This window comes from Heterodontus francisci, chromosome X (genome assembly GCF_036365525.1).
Source record: "Heterodontus francisci isolate sHetFra1 chromosome X, sHetFra1.hap1, whole genome shotgun sequence".
In the NCBI taxonomy this organism is placed as follows: domain Eukaryota; kingdom Metazoa; phylum Chordata; class Chondrichthyes; order Heterodontiformes; family Heterodontidae; genus Heterodontus; species Heterodontus francisci.
The window spans coordinates 12,713,854-12,729,043 of record NC_090421.1 but is presented as its reverse complement, the minus strand read 5'-3'; the positions used below and the strand labels follow the sequence as shown (position 1 = coordinate 12,729,043).

Here is a 15,190-nt window from a genome sequence, read left to right as displayed (position 1 = left end):
ACAAATATTACAAAAAACAAATTAACTGGTTGTTCTTTGCACTGCTATATGTGAGATTTTGCTGTGTGCAAAATGGCTGCTTCTCTCCTCCCTTCTCGGTGATTTTAACTCATTTATGTCCCTGTCGCTTTTTCTTGGACTTTTTGGCCCTTTTTGTCCTTACCCAACCTCCTCATCTATATAGACACCATCGCTTAGACACGTGACTATATCTGCTTGACTTCACCATCTCATGTGGCATGACCACCTCCAAGATCTTAATTCCTGACTAAGCTATCTTTGAACTCCTTCTCATCCCCCTTATCATCTCTGACAGCCTCCAACCCATGACCCTTACTCTCTGCTCTTGGTAAAAGAGACACCCCTGCTTCCCCCACCAACTCGCTTTCAATCGCCAATCTCCTCTGGGCCTCGACGCGTCATTATACCACTGCTGTTGTTGACTTGCTAGAAAGCTCCATTTGATACCCTTGTCCTCACCAAGCCATGCACTGTCTCCCTGCCATCCACTGGTACAATTCTCAATGTCGCCTCTTAAGGTCTGAGGGCCGCAGATTTGAGTGCGCCCTGGCACGCCAATGGTCCCATCATTCACCACCAAATCTGGTTCAGTGTGTTCTTTACTACTGCACCACCCTCTGCAATACTAAATCCTCCTCCTACTCCAAGATCATCCCAGAGGATGAGGAGAATTCCGCGACTCCTTTTTCTCCACAACTAATGGCCTCCACAAACTCTCTTCCCCAACCCTTCCACCCTTGAGTCTAACACTAAACTCTAAGGTGGCAGTGAGAATGTGGACAAACGAGTGCATGAGCTGGCTTGCCCAGTTTGCAAGCATGTCACATTTTCAATTTCACAATTCTGCTCTGGGTGAGTGTATAGTACCCAGGGAAAATGACAAATGCTCATTTAATGCACAGCGAGAGCTCCTTCAATGGACAGAGTTTGTGAAAGCTCAGTTATTTTATCCTTTTGTGCTCTAAGTTTATTGGTGAACTAAACATTGTGTGATAAACTATTTCAAAGCTGTGAGATCCTCCTCCCTGGCTTTGCTTCAGTTCAGTTTTCCCCTTGTGCTGAAACCTATTCGTAGAATTAAGCCCTGTAAAAATTGCCCACTTGTTACCAATTGAGACTTTGTCAAAGATCAGTCCACAGGGAATCTATCTGCTTAAATAACAAGGGAGTTTTTTGCTCTGTGCCCAGTCAGACCTGTGAATTAGTCATGCAAAGGATGGAGAAGATGCCAAAATCTGCATGCTAACAACTGAGCAATATGACGAGTTGCAAGCACCACAGAGTGAGTCTATCATGAGCCACGGGCAGCACTGCAGCCACGAGTGTCCCTAGTGCGTCGTGCAGTTCAACAGCACAGAAGCCATTTAGCCTCGCCTCTGTTTGGTGTAGCTTTGGAAGAAAAGAAGCTGGGGAAGCAGTTATAGTTCGATGTCGAGGTTAACGATCCATTCAACGGCTTCAGCTGATGCAGTGTGAATGGTTGGTTGTGATGCCACCAGGAATGGATCTCTCAAGGCAAGAGTTCAGTATGTGGACAATGGTCTGACTTGGATGGCCACAGTCACAATTTGAGCTGGTGCAGATTTGCCATGGGAAGTTGAAATCTGGAACTGCACTACTCGGGTCCAATACCAGGTTGTGGTTGGTGATTGTTAGCAGTTGGTCAGGAAGTGTGCCATCCAGAGTTGGGGCTGTCTGTTTGCAGGGTGTGAAATGTGTTCCAGTAGGAGCTATGAGATTTCAGGTGAGTGTGTTGGGCTTTTTTGAGGTCCTGTATCATTGGGAGTGTTTCATTAGCTGTCATCTGGTGGTCTATGAGGAGAATGTTTTCCCTGCGGACATCAGGTTCAATGTGTGCTAGCACAGGAAGCCACTTAAGCTGTGTTAGTCTCAACGTTCCACAAATAATCCTCATGATTTCCCAGAGGTTGATATCTGTCATGTTTGTGTGGCGGCTCCTGAGCCAGGTTGAGCAGCAGCACTGTGCTGTTGGGTAGACCAGGGCAAGTGAAGCAGTGCGTAGTGTGTTGGCTCTGTTGCTCCAGGTGCTACCCACCAGTTTCCTTGAAATTCACTCTCGTCTTCACCTTGACTCCGGTGTTCTGGAAGTGTTGCTGGTAGGTCAATGTCTGGTTAAGACTGATCGCAAGGTACTCTGGCGTTGTCAAGGGTGAGTGGTCGGCTGCAGAACTGGACATGGAGTTCTTTCCTGGCCTTCGAGGTGGAAGGCTGAAACAGCTGTCTTGGTGGCATTTAGTCGGAGTTTCCATTTTCTGAAGTAAGCTTCTCGAGAACGTAGATCTTCAGTGAGTGTTTTCTCAATGCCCTGAAGTTCCTTAGCCTGGAAAGCCAGGACCAAGTCATCAGCATATATGAAGAGCCGTGACTTTGTGGGAGGGATATATTGAGGGACGGTGTGAGAACTGATTCCGGTGGAAGCCTGTTGGTTATGTATGGGCGGCTGATTTGATCTCCAAGGTGCATTTAGAACTGTCGGTTGCTGATCATGGACTTTATTAGTTGTAAGGTTTTCATCCAGCAGATGATTTAGGAGAGTTTCAGCAGCATGCCTATATGCCACACTGTGTCATAGGCACAGGATAAGTCAACAAAGGCGGTTCCTGTCTTCCCGCCTTTCTGAAAACTGGCCTCAATATGTGAGGACCTGCTCGGAGCAGTTGCGAAAACCTGCCTGTTGTGGGGTGCATTGCTACTTCCAGGATGGGACTCGATCTGTTTAGCAAGAGGCGTTCCAGGGCAATAGGATGGTAGCTATGTGGGTCGTCGAGTGGTTTCCCTGGCTTGGCAACGGCCACTATCTTAGATTGGCGACCGATGTTTTGAAATGGTGCCTGTGCTAGGGATGTTGGTCAAGGGCTTTGCTAGCCACTTCCTTTCCTGTGATCTGGTTCTTCAGGAATTCTGGATAAATCCCAGCACCTCCTGCTGCTTTGCCTGGCTTGGTAGCTGGCAGGGCATGTCCACTTCCTCTTGTGTGTAGGACTTGAGAAGTCTCTCTGCCCTGGAACAGTCTTGAGAGACTGTATCCGGGCTGCTTTTACCATCCGCTTATCTTTCCTGCTGACGGGTATATTTGAGTTTATTAGGATTTGTGAACCAATGGCATCAGCATTCACCCTGGCCCATTGGGGTGGTTGTTGCTCAGCTGCTCCCAGGCAGCGCAGGAGTTTCCACACCTTTCAGCTGGAGTGTGAGAAGTCAGTGTTCTCCACCGTCTCCCGCCATCTTATGAGGCGTCCTTCATCAAGGGACTTGTTGCCAAGTTGGGGTCCTCATTTTCCCTGTATTCTTCCAGGAGCCGGGGGAGACAGCAACCTTCATGTGGTCCTCCTGTTAAAGTAAGTTTTCCAACTTGGAAGTAACCTGCGAAGTAATGCTGTCATGAAGGTGACTGAACACCAGTCACCAGGCTCCCGGTCCAAGCAGTAAAAACACACTGGAAAATGGACAACAAAGCCGAGAAATAGGACCACCAACAAGAATATACCAGCTCAATGCTGAAGGCCTATCCTGGGCAAAATGTGAGCTTATTCGCAAAACGCCTCTCTGACAGGATCGTGGACATAGTCACCATGCAAGAAACCCACCTCACAGATCACATTCCAGGACCAACTCATTGCAAGCACAGATAACAAGACATATGGCCTAGACACCTTTTTAAAATTTTTCCATGGGATGTGGGTGTCGTTGGCAAGGCCAGCATTTATTGCCCATCCCTAATTGTCCTTGAGAAGGTGGTGGTGAACTGCTGCAGTCCATGTGGTGTAAGTATACCCGCAGTGCTGTTAGGGAGTTCCAGGATTTTGACCCAGCGACAGTGAAGGAACGGCAATATAGTTCCAAGTCAGGATGGTGTGTGACTTGGAGGGGAACTTGCAGGTGGTGTTCCCACGCGTCTGCTGCTCTTGTCCTTCTAGGTGGTAGAGGTCGCAGGTTTGGAAGAGGCCTTGGTGAGTTGCTTCAGTGCATCTTGTAGATGGTACTCAGTACCTACATCAAGGAAAGCCTCACCAAAGACGCAGAAGACCTAAAATCAGATGTCCCCTACTCCATCCCCTATCATGACTGTTGTCATGTTTGACTGTGTGTGATGTTCCAGTCCATGTGATGTGTTTTCCTCAGCCCCACTATGGCGCACCTTATGACTCCTGTGCTGTTGACCAATTCTTGGTTAATGGGCAGTCAGTATTATCTTTGTGGTTGAGATAGCTATAATGTGATGGAGTTGGTGATGGAAGGTTGGAATCAAAATGAGATAACCATTCATGGTTTACTAAGTAATCTGATATCTAAGCCAGGCAGGCCCACAGTACTCCAGGGTACTGCTACTGACTGACTAGCTAGTCTGGATCATTGGTGCCTGGAGGAATGAATCAATCACTGGGGTCAGAGGAGGTACGTATTTCCATTTGGCTCCAGATAACCGTGCAAGCCTAATGGGCTTTGTAGCCCTGGTTGGGCAAACAATGGGGAGCTTACCAGTGGTGGTCGAGCAGATATTTAGATGGTTAAACTCCAGCAGTGATTACACTTGGGGCTCTGAGCCTTTTTTTTAAACCTGCACCTAAGTTCTCTGGGCTTAGATAAGGGGAGTGGGTCCCTAGTGGGGAAGAGATTACGCATTCTGTATAGCCTGAACAGAAAGATGACCTGTGTGGATTTCTTGAACTTAGTCGTGCATTTCCACACATGCTGGACACTTGTCCAAAGAAACTTACTCCACTGACTGAAGGCAGTTGAGGGCTGATTGGGTGAGCCATTGGTACTTCATACACACCACTCCTGGAGACCATCAACTCAGAAGGGCCAATGATCTGCTGGAGTGGAGAAGAATGGTCCTCTGAGATTTTTGAATCCCTTCTTGATCATTGACTTTAAGCTTCTGCCCAAGGGAGTGGAAGCTGACCATGACTGCTTCTTGGTCCACACATCAATGGTGTTAGCTGTGGCTCAGTGATTGCACTATTGGCTGAGTCAGAAGGTTGTGGGTTCAGGTCCCACTTCAGTGACTTGACCATGTAATCCAGACTGATCCTGTGCAGTACTGAGGGAGTGCTGCATTATTGGGAGTGCTATATTTCGGGTGGGTGTAAAAGATCCCATGGCACTATTTTGAAGAAGTAGTGTCCTGGCCAATATTTATCCTTCAACCAACATCACAAACAGTTTATCTGGTCTTTGTCACATTGCTGTTTGTGGGGGTTTGCTGTGTGCAAATTGGCTGCTGTGTTTCCTACATTCCAATAGTGACTACACCTCAAAAGTGCTTCATTGGCTGTAAAGTGCTTTGGGATATTGAGATCATGAAAGGCGCTATATAAATGTAAGACTTTTTTTTCTTTTTTGCATAAGCAATCCATTCAACTAGAAAGTGAGCGGAGATGATGACAAAGGCTCATTGCACAGTGAAGAGCACAAAATGTGATTTAACAGGAGTAACCCATCTGTCCTGCCTACGACAGGTCCTAGCTCAAGTCTCGCCCAGGGGAAAGGTCGCTGAGATGGTTTCCCATTGCCTTCCTCATGGTTTTTACCTTCGGCATACCTTCCCCTAGCTGGGCTTCAACCAAGTGTAAGGAGTCCCTCTTGCCCTTTACATCCATACATCCATCAGGCACAAGTGCCCCAGTTGGACTCGGTGTTCTGGTCTCTGCTCATTGGGGCTCTCTAAAGTGAGGCCCAACCCCAACCCTTCTGACTCAGAGGCAGGATTACTACCCCTCAGCCAGTAGTCACTTTACCTGAGGATACCATCCTGACATTGAATTTTCTTTGCACTGATGCTGCTGTCTATACCTTTTTTTTAAAAAAAAAAGAAAATTACGTAAAATGTACAGCACAGAAACAGGCAATTCGGCCCAACTAGTCCATGCTGGTGTCTATACTCCACACGAGCCTCCTCCCACCCTGCTTCATTTCACTCTATCAGCATAACCTTCTGTTCTCCTTAAATGCGCCTATTTTATTCACCTCAACTGCTCCCTGTGGTAGCAAGTTCCACATTCTCACCACTTTCTCTGGGTGAAGAATTTTCTCCTGAATTCCCTATTGGATTTATTAGTGACTATCTGATATTTATGGTCCTGAGTTTTGATCTCCCCCAACAAGCGGAAACATCTTCTCTACGCCTACCCTATCAAAACCTTCCATAACCTTAAATACCTCTTGGGTCATCCGTCAGCCTGTTCAGTCTGTCAAATGGGATCATTATTTTTACTTCCCAATTATGAATGCTCTCTGTGTGGTTCCCAACCAACATATTAAATGATCTGACTTGCATAGATAGAATGTGGTCCACTGATGCATCAGTTAATTGTTCATTTTATTTCAGTATTATTCAAGACAGATGAGCATCAAGCTGCATTTACCATCAAGATTCGACATCCCACCGTCCCAAAGCTCTATAATGTAGAGAGCCAGTCAGGTCAGTGACAGCTTGCTTGAGGTTAGTGATGGCTATGCGTTGAAATCACAACTTATAAATAGTTGAACGGAATTATGCATGGCTCATGTTTATTATCACCTTTCCTGCAGCGGTCATTTGGTACTGAAATGTCTCAAGTTCTACTGTCGACCGAGCTGGGCTCACAATTCCATACTAGCAGCAATGAGTTGCACTCGGGGAACAGGGATGGTGAATCAAAGTCCTGTCTCCAACCTGAGCTCTATTTGGGCCTAGCTCCCCCTGCGGGTGTTGTGGAACCAACTTCTATGCTACAGCCCCGCTGTTCGATTGGGACAAAATTAGGTCTTTGCCAATCCCTGCTCTCCTTCTCCTGTAGAGCGGGCAGGCCAGGTTGTGTTTTGAAATACAAGTCCTGTCAGCTATTTTGAATAAGCTACAGGCTTGGGAAAAGTTTGCCCAGAGAGCTTGACCTGCAGCGCAGTTGGTTTGAGAGTGTAAAATATGGTAATGCAGCAACTTTTAGAGGGCTGCCACTAGCCATTAAAGTGAAATTTGTGGCAGTGTCAGAAAAATGGACTCTTTTTGTTCGTAATGGTGCAGTGGGCTCAGGTGGGCAACACTGCCCCCACCTTCCCCACACCCCCCTCAACCCCCGACGCTGAATAGTTGGAGGTCCCGCTGTTGGGGATGCCCCAAAGGTGCCAGATCAGTTACACAATTCCCGGGGAAAGACAAAACAAAGGAACAGACAAAAATACCTTAAGCTAAAACACTGCAAAATACCTTTCCGATTCACAAAGGGAATCAAACTGCAGGAGAACTTGGTGATTGGTAACACCAGCCCCCACTGACCTACCTACCACGAGCAGGAACTTGTTCCTCTCCCTATTGGAACGTGAGTGCTCATCCCCACCTTGTTGCCTGGTGCAGTGCCCAAGCTAGCTGAGGCAAAGAATAATGCAGCAAAATACTGGCAGAGGGAGACCCAAAATTGCACATGTGAAGAACTCTCCAGCTAATCCTGGGAGCAACATGGAGCAAAGGCTATCAGAACATTCAAAGTGGAAAAAAAAACACTTTCCTTTCACTCCCTTTTTCAAAGCTGCTTTCAGTAGATAAGGTCCTGAGCCACACCTATGCCTAGTTCTGGCAGGCAAGGTTCCTGCTGTGGTCAAGGCATCACCCAAAGATGTAAAGTTTAGTAACCCCCCAACTTTAAAATGGGAGTTAAATGTTGAACTGAGGCTGTATCCATCAGTTATAAAGTCTTATGATTCGACTCCTAAATCTCCCATTGAATCTGTTGGGCATTTTATCTTCCCTCCCTGACGCTATCCAAGTTGTCCCATGCATCTTTAAAAAGGGATTTCGAGGGCTCACCTGATAACTCAGTGGGTAAATACTGAGCCCTACAGAGGAATGGAACCTGGGTCCACAACCAGAAGGGACCCTGGTTTGTTCCCTTAATTGATCTTCGTGCAGGCAACAGTGGGTCATTAGTATTGGTCTCAGTAGCTCTGAAGCAGGGAGAGAACAATCAGACTCCGTTCCTGGTCCTCATCATTTAAAAATGTGCACTTGCAGATTGGGGAGATGAGGACAGGATGAGGGTTGACATCATGCTTGATTGTGATGCTTCCTGTGGTTCTCTTGCCCACTCGTTGACAACATGAAGGATGGATGGCCACTTGAACAGTGAGTTCTCCACAGTGTCCTGGGCCAACATTCACCCCTCCAGCAACATTACGAAAAACAGATTGATTGGCCGTCCTATTCCACTTGCTGCTTTTTGGGAGCTTGCTATGCGCAAATTGGCTGCTGCATTTGCCAACATAATAACTGCGTTACACTTCAAAAGTAATCCATTGGATATGTGACATCCTGAGGCTGCAATAGGGCGCTATATAAATGCAAGCTCTTTATGGTGACATAACCAAGGCCAAGGCACTGGTACAGGATGGCAATCTATGCTACCTTCGCTGGCATTCCCTGGGACACCAGGGTCATCCACAATTCGCAAGGCTTGCCCATTGAAAAGCAGGCGTACAAAGTACGTCAGCCTAACAACATCTGCAATAGATAAAAGAAACCACATAACACCTCCTCAGCGAACTTTGTGAAACGATTCCCTGCGGTCTTTAGGCCTTGTATCACTGTCTGTAATTTGTTACGAACCTTATTTCCCAGAACAGATGCTGTAAAAACATTAAGGGGATTTTCTTTTTACTCCTTTTAACCAGTTTCTCCCCATTTCCTAAGAGCTGGTTGTTTTGGGGTACAGTTTCCAGAGCAGCAGTGCCCCACTGACACTCACTTAGAAACGCACAGCACAGAAGGAGGCCATTCAGCCCATTGTGTCTGCGCCGGCCGATACGAAGCCATCCAGTCTAATCCCATTTTCCAGCTCTTGGTCCATAGCCGTGTAAGTTACAGCACTTCAAGTGCATATCCAAGTATTGTTTTAATGTGAAGGTTTCTGCCTCTACCACCCTTTCAGGCAGTGAGTTCTAGATTCCCACCACCCTCTGGATGAAAAATATTCTCAGCTCCCCTCTAATCCTTCCACCAATTACTTTAAATCTATGCCCCCTGGTTATTGACCTCTCTGCTAATGGAATTAGGTCTTTCCTATCCACTCTATCTCGGCCCCTCATAATTTTATACACCTCAATTAAATCTCCCCTCAGCCTCTGCTGTTCCAAAGAAAAGATGTGAACATTCTACTATGTGTGAGCTTCAGTGTTGAGTACCAACAGGGACATGACAGATGGGTGCAAGCCTGTTCTCACCCAGTGTTCACATATGCAAATGCACACTTTCTGCATGCACAGACAGACAGACACACTTATTACCCCTTCATCCCTAGCCCAAGGCCAATTGTAATAAGTTAGCTGCTGCCCCACATGGAGATCACAAACTCAACAAGGAACCGGGATCAAGGCTGCAACCTCCAACTGCTTTTAACTTACGAACATACCACAGCGGACACTCCACCACAGAGCCAGGGAAAGCTCTTAATTTGAGCTCTAATTGCCATTTGAATTTAATCCAGTCCTGTTTGAATGAAAAGGCTCATATTATAGCTTTCATTAATTCTGTTTCCTCTTTTAGTGGTCATTTTTAAAAATAATTATCTCTTTTGTGGTTCAAGGTGTCCTTTCCTTTACCTCTTCTTCCACCACCAGCGCCCCCCCCCCTCACACCCCGCACCCCAGCTAGTGTAAAGGCTGTATGAGTAATTTTGTACATTGGCAGGAGCAAATAGACTGGTTGCCAGGCTCAAATACAGATAATCATTTATCTACCAACCCCATTTACCCCAAAAGAATCCCATCTTTCTGTTCATCCAATGCAATATAAAGATGCTTTTACCTCCGTTCTTATTTGGTTCAAGTCCCAGAGCAGTTGCGTCCCTGAATCTGCGCCTACTGTTTACTACAACGACAACCTGTATTTATATAGCACATTTAATGTGGTAAAGCGTCCCAAGGCATTTCACAGGAGCGTTGGTCAACAAAACTTGACACCGAGCCACATGCGATATTAGGGTATTTGACCAAAAGCTTGGTCAAAGAAGTAGGTTTTTAAGGAGCGTCTTAAAGGAGGAGAGAGATGTTGGGAGGTAGAGATGTTTGGGAAGAGAATTCCAGAGCTTAGGGCCTTGGTAGCTGAAGGCACGGCCATCAATGGTGGAGCAATTAAAATCGCAGATGTTCAAGAGGCCAGAATTGGAGGAATGCAGGCAGAGATCTGAGGGTTGTAGGGCTGGGGGCAGTTGGCTAGATAGGAAGAGACAAGGCCATGAACTGCTAAAGTTGCCTTGGTTATCCTGGCAGCAAATGCGTAGACCAGATAGTTCATGTTCTGGTGAAAGGTTTCAGCAGTCTAACCGGTCCTCCAATCCAAAGTAAATAATGACCTTTAGGGAAGAAACCTGCCATCCTTACTCGGTCTGGGCCCATACATGACTCCAGTCCCACACCAACGTGGCTGACTCTTAACTGCCCTCTGAAGTGGTCTTGTGAGCCAATCAATTGCACCAAACCATTACCAGTGGTTCAACAAGAAGGCCCACTACCACCATCTCGGGGTGACTAGGCATAAACAACAAATGCCAGCTTTGCCAGCAATGCCCATATCCTGATAATGAATAAGAGAAACAAGCCTCTACCCTGTGACCGCAGAACCTCCACCTGCCATGTCCTTTTGACTCACAGAACTGCATTGCTCATTATTGCTCCAAGCTGCATTGCCACAAACTTCACCATCCGATTCCACTGTAACACTTTTAAGGAGCAATTTTGCGATTTGAGGTCTTGACATAAAACCTCAGTAGAAAGGTCTGTGGCCTTTCATCAGAATGTGAACTCTGCTTCTCTCTCCATGGATGCTGCCAGACCTGCTGAGTATTTCCAGCACTTCCTGTTTTTATTTCAGACTTCCAGCATCCACAGTATTTTGCTTTTATTATATACCATTAATAAATGCTTAACTCACAAACCTTTCTGTGTACCTTAACCCTTTAATATTGCAAAACTTCCTTCAGAATCGTAGGGCCCGATATTAACTTTGTGCAAGGGGGTGGATTTTGAATGCGTTGAAATTGGGTCCTCAATGTAGTGATGAATGCTTGCAGCAAGAATCCTGTCTGATTGCATAGCCATCCAGGACAAAGCAGCCCATTTGTTTGGCACCCCATCCACCACCTTCAACATTCACTTCCTCCACCAGTGGCAGCAGTGTGTACTATGTACGAGATGCACTGCAGCAACTCACCAAGGCACCTTCCAAACTCGTGACCTCTACCACCTAGAGGAACAAGGGCAGCAGATGCAGGTGAATACCATCACCTCCAAGGTCCTCTCCAAGTTTCTCACCATCCTGATTGGAAACAAATTGCCCTTCCTAAGATCTAGAGTTCCCTCCCTAAGCCTTTCTGCCTCTCTACCTCTGTTCTCCTGTAAGATGCTCCATAAAGCCTATCTCTTTGACCAAGTGTTCTAATATCGCCTTATGTGGCTCAGTGTTAAATTTTGTTTTGTAACGTTCCTGTGAAGCACCTTGGGGCATTTTATGTTGTTAAAGGCACTATGTAACTGCAAGTTGTTGTCGTTCCTTCATTGTTGCTGGGTCTAAATTCTGGAACTCACTCCCTCACAGCACTACTTCACCACACAGACTGCAGCGATTCAAGAAGGCAGCTCACCATCACCTTTTCAAGGGCAACTAGGGATGGACAGTAAATGCTGGCCTTGCTAGTGACGCCCACGTCCCGAGCAAATATTTTTAAAAAGCTGTATAAATCGCAGCTCACAGCACTCTAGACTTGTTCCATCTCTCCTGAGGCTCTAATTTGAAGAGCAGTCATACGTTCAATGACAACTTTTATCTCTTTGTTTCTGTTGGTTGGTAAAGCTAATTCAGCAATTGGTGATTGGAGATTTAGCAAAAGGGGAATGGGTCAATGACCCTCATCCACCTCCACTCGGGGTGACACCTAATTATGCAGATTCAGTATGCAAATACAAAACTGCCAGTCTCCTATTGGCATTGTAGATCCATTTCCTGTAGGTCCATCTATTCTGTCCTATAATTGTGATGCCTTGTGCATGACAATACAGACACTCCTAATCCAGCCTTTCAGTTGTGTAATCTCCCGGAAGGGGCAAAAAAAAAGATTAAAACTCAGCCCACTTAGGGGGAGACAAAAATCTGGAAAATTCCTTTCCCACCCCTTCAGGCAATCGAAGCTAGTCCCAAAAGATCACTGACCCTGATTCATCTGTTCGGCAGATATGGAACTAACCAGCTCAAACTCTGGACAACATTCTAAAATTTTTTTCATCACATTATCAACTAAATGAAACTATAGTTTCTGACATGATAACATCTGGAACGTGCTGCTTAAAAGGGTGGTGGAAGCAGATTTACTAGTAGCTTTCAACAGGAATTGGATAAATACTTGAAGGGATGAATGGGAAAAGAGCAGGGGAGTGTACTAATTGGATAGCTCTTTCAAAGAGCAGGCATAAGCATGATGGGCTGAATGTCCTCCGTCTGTATTGTACGATTCTATGATTTGTTGATTCTATGATTCATTCACCTCACACCTTTTATAATTCTGAATTCTTCATTGGGCGTAAGAGGTAGGCAGCACCTTCGAGTCATTTCTGAATAGCCAATCGTTCAAGAAATTCAGCATTCGGCAGACAAAGTCGAGTTTTTATGGATGTGTTAATGTTTGAAATTCAACAGTATGGGGGTAATGCTATAAGTCTGTCTAACTATTGGGGAGCTTTGTTCATCAGAAACATGGAAAGTCATGGGCATAAAAGGAATTGACAATGCGTTAAATTGACAAATAATCTAATTTGTATTAATTGTGTGCTCAGCTGATGATCTTCAAAGCGAAATGTTGCTAATCCAATAATTAATTTGAAAAACTCCCAGCTGGGCTCCATTTCCAACCCATGACATACTCTGACATCATTAGCTGGTGCAACGCTGCTGAAATGTTCCAACCGTGTCCTGGCGGACTCTGGTAACTATTGGCAACCAATATTGGCAAACCAGCTGGCAGCAGGGACTCGAAAGATGACTCTTATGCCAACACAAAAGGTGGTCACAAACTGTTCTCTGTTTTAGGCTATAACATCAGTGCCTTAGTAACTATAGCAACCAAAACGTTTCTAAGGTACGACAAGCTGAGGGAGATGATATCGAGCGTTAGGAAGTATTATCCCAATGTCACCATTGTAATCGCAGATGACAACGACAAACCACAAAAGATTGAAGGAGAATTCATTGAACAATACTTCATGCCATTTAAGAAGGTACATGTCTTTTGTGAATTAGGAGATGGAGAAGGAAGAGTGGTGGGAGGGTTAGAATGGCGTCTCTTCGTGCCTGAGGCTTTGATCTAGTCCAGACTGACAAGCGAGCCATCAATCTCTTTTGTTAATAGCTTCTAAAAGTCTTGGGTGGATGATTCCAACTCACCTGAACACCATGTTACTGACTGCAATCAGTTCTCACTCACTAGGGCCGCCAATAGCAGGGAAAGTGACGTTGAGGTAGGTGATCAGCCATGATCTAATTGAATGGCGGATCAGGCTCAACGGGCTGAATGGTCTACTCCTGTTCCCATGTTTCTAAAGGTATCATCACATGATCTTTTAATTCCAACGACCCTGTCCACACAATCCCACCAATGGTCACCTGATATGTCCATCCTCATGACTCATCACCTTCCCAAACCAATCGGAAAACAAACAGACTCTTCAGTACCCAATTGAATGACCTTTGACTGTTACTCAAATGGCCTTTACTCCTATCTCAGATAAGAGCATAAGAAATAGGAGCAGGTGTAGGCCATTCAGCCCCTCAAGCCTGCTCCACCATTCAGTAAGATCATGGCTGATCTGAACCTGGTCTGAACTCCACTTTCCTGCCTGTTCCCCATAACCCTTGACTCCCTTGTCGATCAAAAATTTGTCTAACTCAGCCTTGAATATATTCAATGACCCAGCATCCACTGCTCTCTGGGGTAGAGAATTCGAAACATTAACGACCCTCCTGAGGGAAGAAATTCCCCCTAGTCGTCGTCTTAAATGGGAGACTCCTTAATTTGAAACTCTGTCCCCTAGTTCTAGATTCTGCCACGAGGAGAAACATCCTCTCGGCATCTGCCCTGTCAAGCCCCCTCAGGAGCTTGTATGTTTCAATAAGATCACCTCTCATTCTTCCAATGAGTAAAGGCCCAACCAGCTCAACCTTTCCTCCTAAGACAAACCCTTCATCCCAGGAATCAGCCTAGTGAACCTTCTCTAAACTGCCTCCAATGTAAATATATCCCTCCTTAAATAAGGAGACCAAAACTCTATGCAGTATTCTGCGTGTGGTCTCACCAACAGTTGGAGCAAGACTTCCCTACTTTAATACTCCAATCCCTATGCAATAAATGCCAACCTTCCATTTGCCTTCCTAATTACTTGCTGTACCTGTATGCTAACTTTTTGTGATTCGTACACGAAGACACCCAGATCCCCCTGTACCGCAGCATTCTGCAGTCTCTCTCCATTTAAATAATCTTTTTTTATTCTTCCTACCAAAGTGGACAACCTCACATCTTCCTACATTATACTCCTCCAAATTTTTTGCCCTCTCACTTAACCTATCTATATTCCTTCACAGACTTTGTGTCCTCCTCACAACTTGTTTTCCCACCTATCTTTGGTTTTGTGAAAGGGAAATCCTGTTTAACGAATTTATTGGAGTTCTTTGAGGGAGTTACATGTGCTGTGGATGAAGGGGAACTGATGGATGTACTGTACTTAGATTTCCAGAAGGCATTTGATAAGGTACCACATCAAAGGTTATTGTAGAAAATAAAAACTCATGGTGTAGGAGGTAACATATCGGCACGGATAGAAGATTGGCTAGTTAACAGGAAACAGAGAGTATGCATAAATGGGTCATTTTCTGGTTGGCAGGACATAATTGGTGTGCCACAGGGATCTGTGCTGGGACCTCAACTTCTTACAATTTATATAAATGACTTAGATGAAGGGACTGAAAGTATGATTGCTAAATTTGCTGATGAGACAAAGATAGGTAGGAAAGTAACTTGTGAAGAGGACATAAGGAGGCTACAAAGGGATAAAGATAGGCAAAGTGAGTGGACAAAGACCTGGCAAATGGAGTATAATGTGGGAAAATGTAAAATTGTCCACCTTTGGAAGG

General features: G+C 45.5%; 2 protein-coding genes across 5 annotated transcripts in view; one reads left to right on the top strand and one right to left on the bottom strand.

The window, feature by feature from the left end:
- Window positions 1-15,190, bottom strand: part of slc26a10 (solute carrier family 26 member 10) — a 249,493-nt gene that overhangs the window by 95,580 nt on the left and 138,723 nt on the right. The window lies entirely within an intron of this gene.
- Window positions 1-15,190, top strand: part of LOC137358586 (beta-1,4 N-acetylgalactosaminyltransferase 1-like) — a 110,183-nt gene that overhangs the window by 60,757 nt on the left and 34,236 nt on the right. For all 4 annotated transcript variants that reach the window (XM_068024597.1, XM_068024596.1, XM_068024599.1 and 1 more), the window contains 2 exons: window positions 6,374-6,466; window positions 13,094-13,281. In XM_068024597.1, coding sequence (XP_067880698.1) covers window positions 6,374-6,466; window positions 13,094-13,281 — 281 coding nt within the window. The remainder of the gene's footprint in view (window positions 1-6,373; window positions 6,467-13,093; window positions 13,282-15,190) is intronic.